The sequence below is a fragment of the Astatotilapia calliptera genome, chromosome 6 (assembly GCF_900246225.1).
Source record: "Astatotilapia calliptera chromosome 6, fAstCal1.2, whole genome shotgun sequence".
In the NCBI taxonomy this organism is placed as follows: Eukaryota; Metazoa; Chordata; class Actinopteri; order Cichliformes; family Cichlidae; genus Astatotilapia; species Astatotilapia calliptera.
This window is the reverse complement of record NC_039307.1, coordinates 5,215,951-5,226,485: the sequence shown is the minus strand read 5'-3', so window position 1 is coordinate 5,226,485 and position 10,535 is coordinate 5,215,951. Positions and strand designations below refer to the sequence as shown.

Here is a 10,535-nt window from a genome sequence, read left to right as displayed (position 1 = left end):
GTGACAGAAATCACCCAGAGCTGTTTGTGAAGAGGATCTGTATTTGTTCAATTATGGACTCTTCTGGGGAAAAAACAGGAAAATGCACCGAGGCAGTGAAAGAGGATTTAAAGGAAAGTGCAGCGGCTGCTTGCGCACAGAGCTCCCGAGGCTGTTGCCACATATGTGTCCCTCGGTTTATTCCGTCAGTTTACCGCAATGAGCTTGTGCAACTTTCCAAACTGGCGGGACCAGTGGTAAGACTGTGTGTAAATTTGAAGCTCATTTGAAGTTTGTCACACTCTCTGTCTGTTGTTACTGACAGGAAGAACGGATTTACTACAGAAGATGCACCATGTGTCAATAAACTGTAATTTGATTTAAACGTGGGACCTGGACCCTGGTTTAGTGTCTTATTAATAAATACATTAAATGTTATTTATGTTATTATGAAGTCCTGTTTCTGAATGGACCTCAAGCACTGTAGGACTGTACTGTGTATATCTGTTTAGTATTACAATCATTTAATTTTAAATTAAGTTACTATGTTTTTATGCATTATTTGGATTACATATCAAATTCCTCCATGTTTTCTTTAAGCCCCCAAAACATACAGTTGCTTATGTTTTTACTATTTTTACTCTTTATCGTGCTGCTGTAACACAGAAATTTCCCTTGTGGGAAGTATCCATCTATTTTAGATATTTGCTATATGTTTAACATCCTTAAGTTACTAAATGTTTTAACCATATTCATTACTTATTTATTTTTCCTTTAAATGTATTTCTAAATACAACACAGAGTCAGTATCTCCTCTTCTGTGCTTCAGGTCATTTCCCAGTTCATGATTTTCATGATCAGTTTTGTCAGCACGGTGTTCTGTGGTCACCTGGGGAAAACTGAACTTGCAGCTGTAGCATTATCAATTGCGGTGAGCAGACATTTCAGTGCCTTTGTTGTTGAACTGTAAATATGCATCATTTTTTACCCCACTTTATGCATGTTGTGTTTCGTTTGCAGGTAGTTAACGTCACTGGTATTTCCATTGGCACCGGTTTGTCGTTAACTTGTGATACCCTCATATCTCAGGTAGGGTCCTCACCAGAGCTTTCACTTTATTTGTGTAACCAAGACAAACACAAGCAGCACAGCTGGGTTCCCAGGTTCTCCTGGAATGCCCTTTTAAACATCTCAACACTGAGCTTTTGTGTGGAGTTATTTTTCTATGATCAGTCATACCCTTGTTCTTTGGTGGGATTCTGTGTTTTCCAACTTTTCTCACCCGAGCGTCTGTCTACCTGTTTCACGCAGACGTATGGGAGCGGTAACTTGAAGCGTGTGGGTGTGATTCTCCAGAGGGGAGTTCTGATTCTGCTGCTGGCCTGTTTCCCTTGTTGGGCCATCCTCATCAACACTGAGCCTCTCCTACTTGCTGTCAAACAGAGTCCAGAGGTCGCCAGGTGAGCTGTTATTAACCAGCAATAACAGACGCGTGGATGTTGTGACACTGCTGAGCATGTGTCTGTCTCACTCTTAAAGAAACACAAATTATGCAAAATGCCAAGCACTGTTAGTTTGTGCAAAAAATACAGTGGTCCCTCGCTATACTGCGGTTCACCTTCCGCTGTTTCGCGGATTTTTTTGTGCAATTTTGCATGTTTTTTTGTTTTTGTTTTTCTGTTTTCACAGTGCATTGTGTCCATGATCGGCTGTCCATTGTCAATCGATCTCCTCCGTGCCGTGTCTCCTGTACAGTACAGAATGCATTCAGCTTGTCAAATTTACATAAATCTTCGATCACTAGCAGTGTGACTCTGAAGTGCTGTACTGTATGTTTGTAAGTTTTCTCCCCAACAAAAACAACAATGTCGACGAAACGTTTTGCACCGTCAAAGGCACCTGCGGTAGCACCCAAGATACAGAGAAAGATGCTAACCATCTCACAAATGATGAACTTCTGGACATGCTAAAGGAAGGTAGAAGTTACCGTATTTTTCAGACCATGAGGCATTAGGCAAAACAAAACAGTCAGATGAGTTAAACTTTACTCAACTCATTGTTCTTGCTTCCTCTACTTCCGTACCATTGATTCATTAATGTTTAATTCTCTGGCAGCTGCTCTATTCCCATGTTCTGGACATAAAAACAGGGTTTGATCTTTGGCTTCATTCTTTAATACTGGACTTATTTTTCTACGAAGGTTTGAACTTTGAGAGTCTTTAAACAGGAGAGAAAAGTGTGAAAATGTTCATGCCTGTCAGAGAAAAGTGTATAAAGTGTGTAGTGACGGTCAAAGGAGCTTGCAAAGAAAAGCGTCTGGACTTCTTTAAGTTGCTTGAAGACGTTTCACCTCTCATCCGAGAAGCTTCTTCAGTTCTAAGGTCAAATGGTGGAGAGTCCCAGATATAAACCTAGTGGGAGTAACCCCCCACAGAGGGACAAAAGGACCCCCTGATGATCCTCTAATCGCCTGAGCCAAGGTGTGAAACTGGGTGTGGGTCCCAATCAGCCAGAGTTTCGGGTGAGTTCATTGTGAAACCTGGCCCCACCTTATCATGAGATCAGATGGCCCAGGATGTGAGTGGGCGTTAAGGCGTCTGGGAAGGATCTCAAAACTGGATTATAGATGGCAGAGAGTTGGTGTCGTAAACCCCCGCCTCTGTTCAAAGATGGTCGCTCACAGTGGACATAGATGGCTTCTTTCACTCCTCTTTCAAACCATCTGTCCTCTCTGTCCAAAATGTGAACATTGGCATCCTCGAAAGAGTGACCTTTATCCTTAAGATGCAGATGGACTGCTGAGTCTTGTCCTGTGGAGGTGGCTCTTCTACGTTGGGCCATGTGCTTGTGAAGTGGCTGTTTGGTCTCTCCAATGTAGAGGTCCGGGCATTCCTCGCTGCACTGTACAGCATACACCACGTTGTTAAGTCTGTGTTTTGGCGTTTTGTCTTTCGGGTGTAGTGACGGGTTTTACAGCCTAAAAACAACATATTTTTAGAACGTAACTCGAGATAAACGGGGCGTCACTGTAATGCAGTAATCGAAAAGCACATTATACCAAACCTCATAGTTTGACCACCTGTAGCAGCAGAAACTAGCTGTTAACTCAGCAGTGGAAATGCATGGAAATGTGTGCTGGTTCTTACTGCACACATTTCTGACCTGTGAGAAATAATTCAGTAGATCCTTGTACAGGTTTACAACCCAACACTACTTAAACTACGTGCTGTGTTTGTTTGTTTGTCACATTGTTACTGTGCCTTGACTTTTGGATAAAGCTGCCAAAAACTTTTAAAAAGATAATTAACATCCTGAGACCTGAGATGCATTTTCAGTTTGTCTAAACTATTTGGGATTAGTTGGACCCAATAAGTATAAAAAGGAAGCACCATCATTGGTGGGCTTATTTTACAGCATAACGCATTAAAGCCACCATTGTGTAACACAGCATGAAACAGTAATGAGCAGAATGAAGTAAAAGAACAAGCAAAATGGTATGTAACCTTAATTTATGTGCAGTCAAATGTCACCATCATCAGTTTCACAGGCTTACTTTGTTTTTTTCATTTCCACATGAAGCCTCTCCCAGCTCTATGTGAAGATCTTCATGCCCGCTCTGCCGGTGAGTTTGACAGGATTTGATGCAGATTTGGAAGGTGTTCAATATTTAAACAAAAGGCAGGTTGATATCCAGAACTGAGGGTCTTAACAACAGATGCAGTGCTATTTAAGGTCCAGAGAGCATCGGTCACACCTCAGCACACGGGGTGGTAGAGAAAGTCATCTACTAAGGGTTAGGGTTGGTAGTTTGACCCCTTAGCTGCTCCAGTCTGCATGCCAAATGTCCTTCAGCAAAATAGTAACCCCAAGTTACTCTCCAATGAATCCATTGGAGTGTGAATGTTAGATAAAAAGCACTTAGGCATGCTCACCTAACCCTATATGTGATCTCCTCCCTTTTGTCCCCAGATCTATGGGCGTTGGTGCTTAAGAGGTTAAGGATCGGATGGGTGAATGAGACGTGTTGTAAAAAGCACTTTGAGTGCTCTGAGAGATTAGAAAAGCACTTTATAAGAATCAGTGCATTCACCATTTATCATGTTTGACTTGGTATTCGTTTCTAAGGAGATTTACATTGTTCAACAATACTGCTCAATCTCTAACTTTGATGCCCCCCTCTCATTTATTCTTGGTTGAACTTTGAGGCATAAACTATCAGACAAAGTGGATGAGGGTTAATAACTTGCAGTGGAGGTGTATCAATGTATAGAATCTGTGATAAATTTTATTTCTTTGATTTATTACTAATTATTTGACATGTTCATTGTTTTCATTGAAAAGTGTTAGCGTGCTGATTAACCTAAGATCCGATCATGTGCTCAAATTTGTTCTTCACTTCTGTCAACGAGTCTCTTATAATTTAATGTTTGCTTTCTTCAGGCTGCTTTCATGTACCATCTGCAGGGGAGGTATCTTCAAAATCAGGTGCAGTGCTTTTGAAGCATGCATATGGCCTACATTACTTTAATAACTGGTTGTGCTTTTAAAACATTAACATGAATATTATTTGTATTTTGTGCTTTGGTGTACAGGGAATTATATGGCCTCAAGTTATAACTGGAGCAATCGGAAATGTCTTTAATGCAATATTCAACTACGTCCTCATCCATCAGCTGGATTTGGGTGTTGCGTAAGTTTTCCTCCATCATTCCTGTGACATCATTGGTTGAATGTAACCTCAATTCAGACAGTGAAAACTATATGTGTTTTAAATTCTTTATCTAAATTCATGATCCAGTGAATTTAGGTGAATTACCACAGGTTTTATGGTGTGTTGGTAAATTTGCAGACCCAAATGCAGGACACAAGGATCAAGTGTCCTGCATTTGATCCTTGTGCACTTGAAAGACGAGAATACACTGACCGTCAAAGTAAAACAGGAAACAGACTGGGCACAGAACTAAACCTAAGAACTAGACACAGAGGCACCAGAAAAAAACCCTCAAAACTAAAATACAAAAACAGAACTCAGAAGGCTAGAAGTCATATACAAAGATGAAATCATAGAATAACACCAATAATACACAAAACACTGGGTCACCGATTCAGGACCATAACATCATGAGCTTGAGCACAGTAATATTTTTAGTGTCAGTGTCAAGGTATCAGACAACATGCTTTCAAACTGTGGCAGATGTGTGCGGATATAATTTCGTAGTTGAAGATATCTTAAAAAATGGCTGCACAGTATTCCAAATCTATCTTTTAATTGTTGAAATGACATGAAGGTATCGTTTGATTACACGTCTTTTAATTTATGAATTCCCAGTTCATGCCACACGTTGAAAGCTCTGTCTGCACATGATGGAAGGAAAGAAGGGTTAGATGTAACAGGCATACACATTGATAGTGGTTTTAGTTTAAAGTGCTTAATTTGAAGCAAACAACATATATCTAATAAGAAATCAATACCAGGCTTCGGAAGACTATAAAACCCATAAGCACAAGGAAATACAAAGCGGCACTATTGAAAAAAATATATAACAAAATGTAGAACATGAATATAAATTGTTTCTCAAAAACCTCAAAGGAATAATGAACTGACAGCAAATTCGAAACCCATCCATCCATCCTCTTTCACTTGTCTTTTTACAGGGTTACAGGGGGCTGAAGCCTGTCTTAGGGTGCTTGAATTGTCACCTGTAAATATGGAGCTTTAATTGTTCATTTTTTTTCCTTCTTTTAATCTCTAATGTTTTTATCTTCTAGTGGATCAGCAGCAGCCAGTGCCATCTCCCAGTATTTGTTGGCATCGGTCTTATTCATTTACATGTACTTGAGAGGTCTGCATAAGGCCACATGGGCAGGTCAGTCATTTTACTTCTACGGGGATCCTGAACTTGCTGAAATGTTTTGATTTTGCTGTGTCGTTCGCCTTATTTCCAATTCTGTCCAATAATTTCATCATGTTGCATCATTTAGCTTTTGGCCTTTCATACCTGAAGTTTTCCATTATAAATACTCAAGAGTTTAATGTTTGACAAAAATAGTCATACTCTATAACTGTGGAGTGCAGTGTGGAGGAGAGGTTATTCTTTAACACTGCGGTTCCAATAAACTTCAAGACATCTCTGTAATAGTTCAAATGTGTGGGATTTAAATATTGTTTAATAGTAATGTCTGATTTATGCAAATTCCTCATTAGTAATTGTTGATCCGAGGCCCATAATTAAATCATAATTTAAACCAATAGTTTGAAAGATGACATATAGAGTCACTCTGACCCACACAGGTTGGTCCCTCGACTGTCTCCAGGAGTGGGGACCCTTTGCCCGGCTGGCTGTCCCCAGCATGCTCATGCTCTGTCTGGAGTGGTGGGTGGTTGAAGTGGGAGGATTCCTGGCTGGTGTGATCAGTGAGGCCGAGTTGGGAGCTCACTTGATATCCTACGAATTGACTGTTACTGCATACATGGTAACTCCAGTGAACCTTTTGACTTTTGCTTATATGTTGACCTGGCATTACATTTTGGAATTACACATGGATTTTCCCACAGATTGCATTAGGGTTTGCTAGTGCTGCCAGCGTACGGGTTGGGAATGCACTTGGTGCAGGAAACATCGAGCAGGCCAAGCTGTCGTGCAAAGTCCCCATCATCTGTGCATGTAAGAACCAACACACTAAGTATTATTTTCTATGTTAAATGAACAGAAAAAAGTAAAAATACTGCTAACTGAGCAGTAGCAGGATTAGTTTTATTTCATGCTGAGCTTCATGACATAAGAATATGAAGTAGAATACATTTCATAAAATATAAATGAACTATTCATCCATCCAGCCACCTTCCAACAGTGTAGCCAATTAATGGTAGATTAATGGTGGACTCTCGGTGCCAAGTCCATCACAGGGCCAACTCAGAGATAGACAACCATTCATATTCATGTATACAGTGACATTAGAGCCATTAACTAACCTAACATGCATTTCTTTGGTCTGGGAGGAAGCTCGAGTACCTCCACAACCCATACAGGGTCCATGGCTGTTCCGTCAACATAAGGGGTCACCACAGGGGGTAGCTTTGCATGATTGATCTGGTCAGTTTTATGCCGGATACCCATCCTGACACAGTCCCAAAGGGGATTTGTCTCCAGTTGAAATTGAACCAGTGACCTTTTGCCTATTATGGACCAGTTTGTTTACCCGACCCTGGGCAAAATAGTATGTAGTTGATATGCATTAGAACACATGTTGAATAAGCTGCAATAAATTTGTGGACTATGTATACTTCATGTAATTTTGAGCCTGCAGTTAAACTTGAACCCTTTAAATCCCAGCGTATCGTATTTGATACATGCCTTTTTGTGATCATCAGCGTGACTCCCCCCCCCCCCCCCCCCCCCCCCCCCCAAATGATTTAAATTGCATGACACATTTTAATGACTAAATTGCAAAAATATCGCTCATGTAGCGAATGTGATTCAAGTTAAACCTCATATATGCTGATTAAAATTTGATATATATTTTGTCTAAAGGTTCAACAAACAGTCCATTATCAAAAAATGAAAGATTTCTGGCAGTTATATCATGGTTTAGGTTCTAAAGTGTTAACATAAATTCAACTTGTGCCTTGTTTTTGAACTTGTTTTTGTTGTTAAACGTGAATGCTGTACAATCGTTCCACTTTGGAAAAAGAAGAATAATGAAATTACAGTACATTTTTCACCACAACTGTATATAAACTGTAAAGTTGGCCACCTTTTGTGTTCCTTGTTTTTCTGTTTTTCCTGTGATTTTAATATTTAAATGGTTTTTCTCATTGCAGTCATAATTGCATGCTTTGTTAGTATTATTTTTGGCGTCTCAAAGGATGTCATCGGATACATTTTCACATCAGAGCCGTAAGTATCTTTGACCTTTAACCTTGATTCCAGGAAGAGTTCCTCTCTTATTTATTGCTTCTTTAATTACATGTATTATTCAAGATAATCATTTATACCTTTGTCTCAGAAACATGTTGCCCTTGTTATCTAGTTTCAGTTAAATAAAACAAGCCTATGTGAGTGCTATAATCAAATAAATTCATTGTTCATGTGTCCCATTGTATTAAAGGTCTTGTTTTCATTAAGTTTCATATGTTCTTGATGTTTGACAATATTTGTGAATGTACAGACAGATGTACTGAAGCTGAAACTGCACACTGTTTTTAGCGATATTTTGCAGAGGGTTTCTGACCTCATGTTGATATTTAGTTTCTTGCATCTTGGTGATGCAATTGCGGTAAGAAATGATTTTACAGCAGTGATCGACATTTCAGGCTAATACTGTCAAATATAAAATGTGATTCAGAGAAATCTGTGTTTGTGTTTACAGGCTGTGGCTGGAGGAGTTGTCAGAGGTGTAGGAAAACAGTCGGTTGGTGCTCTGTGTAACCTGGTCGGGTACTACTTTATTGGCTTACCCACTGGTGTGTCTCTGATGTTTGCAGCCAAAATGGGGGTTGTAGGTGAGGACTGAGTGAGGGTGGCATTCCAAGCTCCTTTGTTTTCCTTCATAGCATTGGATTGATATTACATATTCAAGACAAGAGAAAATAAGATATGTCGTACTTTATTTATCCCTAATTTTATATAATAACAATAAATTGTATTATATTCATTAAATAAAACCAGACATTTTGGTAGTTTTCTAGTCGAGTATGTTATAATAATGCCAGGGAGGAAAGACATCAGCAGTGACTTTGGGGAAGCATTTGTTGCTGTCCATGAAGGTTTGACAGAAGAAAGTCTCTTCTGTCCAAAAGGAACATTGCAGCATGGATTAGGTTTGCAATATTGCATCTGATGGAACAATGTTCTTTGGACAGACAAGAATAAAGAGGAGATGTTGGGCCATGCAAACTTCAATGCACACCACAATCATCATCCCAAGCAAAGCACCTCGCTTTTGCGTTTTTTGCTTAGTTTTTGCTAAAGACGTATCATAATATGCCATATGCTGCTATTCATCTACACATCTACATCTCTATATATAACCAGTGTATGTTGTGTCTTTCAGGTTACAGGTGGATTGTGACAAATGCGTGCTGCGGTCAGAAATTAAATGTACTTCCTGCTTGTCAGAAAAACTATTAAAACTCTTCTTCTTCTGTTTTTTCTGCTGTAGGATTTTGGACAGGCCTTACGGTTTGCGTGTTCGTGCAGTCGATCTTTTTCATCACATTTTTGTGCAAACTCGATTGGAAGAAGGCTGCTGAAGAGGTGCGCACCTGCATCTATTGACAGTTTATCACACTTTCATTCATCAAAGCATGTCATTAACTGTTGTGTCTGATCAGGCTGAAGTGCGAGCGGGAGTCCGCATCAAAGAAGAAAAAGACACGATCAAGATGGAAAATAGAGGTGAGTGGGCAAACTGGCTGAAACATCCCATTATTACAGTGTCTTATTCATGCTTCTCTTTCCAAACCCTAGACTCTAATCACATCCAGACCCCAATCAGTACTATTGGATCCAGTGGTGAGAGCGCCGGGGTGGACCACGTATACATGGAGGTGCAAATACCAGAAGAGAGTCAAACCACCAACACCACTACAGTGGGAGATGTTCTGTCAGTGTCACAGCTGGTGGTACGGCGCGGCCTGGCGATACTCATCATGATCCTCATCCTCGCTGCTGGAGTCATTACCAACACCGTCCTCACCCCGCTGCTCAAATGATGTAATGGGTTAAATGTATTGTTGTGTATATACATACACGCTTAGTATATTTAGTGTGCACACAAAAAATACCACTTTTTATTTTATTTGCCTTAATCAACATATCACAAAAAGATATCAGAAATACCAAAAGAAAATTAAAGAATTTAATTTAATTTAGCTATCTCTTCTGTCTAATTATGTGTCTTTTACAGAAACTATGTATGAAATAGCATATTTATTTATAGCTAATAGCTAATAATAGTTGTATTTCTGATTTCATATAAGGTTTTTTTTAGTGTTTATTAATGTTTGCTAATTATATGTTTTAAATAAAGATTAGATTCACATTCAGATACATATCAGCCCATGCAATAAATGACATCTTCTCAGACAGTTTCATCAAACAACCAGTACTGTTAATTATCAATGTCCATAATAGCAAATCTAGCACAGTTCGACTCTGAAGTCAGGTTTTTTACCCATCTAATCTTGGTGGCTGTTTCTGTGCCTCCCTCTGCTAACCCCACATGTGACATTATCCACTCTGTCATAGCCAATTCAATTCAAATTCTTTATTGTCCCACAGGGTGAAATTAGTTTAGCAGGCAAAATAAAAGTAAACAAAACAATAATATAAAATAATAATGACAATAATAGTAATAGAAAGTCACAGGATGGTCATTTGCCACTAAGGAGATGGGATGCAGTAGGGATAAAAGAAACCTGGAGTCTTGGTCTTCCTCAAAGGTACTCAAAAACGGCGCCCAGAAGGCAACAACTCAAACTCACTGTGAAGTGGATGGTTCAAACAATTAACAATAGAATGAGCCTTCCTAAGCACATTTTTGTTGTAAATAGC

At 39.4% G+C, this 10,535-nt stretch overlaps 1 protein-coding gene across 2 annotated transcripts; it reads left to right on the top strand.

The window, feature by feature from the left end:
• On the top strand, positions 1-9,808 carry LOC113023643 (multidrug and toxin extrusion protein 1-like). 2 transcript variants are annotated; one of them, XM_026169856.1, is made up of 16 exons: positions 1-236; positions 809-910; positions 1,000-1,068; positions 1,291-1,439; positions 3,559-3,601; positions 4,420-4,464; positions 4,572-4,669; positions 5,749-5,846; positions 6,272-6,453; positions 6,536-6,644; positions 7,802-7,877; positions 8,187-8,256; positions 8,350-8,482; positions 9,142-9,236; positions 9,314-9,377; positions 9,450-9,808. In XM_026169856.1, the coding sequence occupies exons 1-16, from the start codon at positions 54-56 to the stop codon at positions 9,692-9,694; spliced, it is 1,761 nt and encodes a 586-aa protein (XP_026025641.1). In that variant the 5' UTR covers positions 1-53; the 3' UTR covers positions 9,695-9,808. The 2 variants fall into 2 exon arrangements, with proteins under 2 accessions (XP_026025641.1, XP_026025640.1); XM_026169855.1 differs by having other exon boundaries at positions 9,314-9,808.
• The last annotated feature ends 727 nt before the right edge of the window (positions 9,809-10,535 follow it).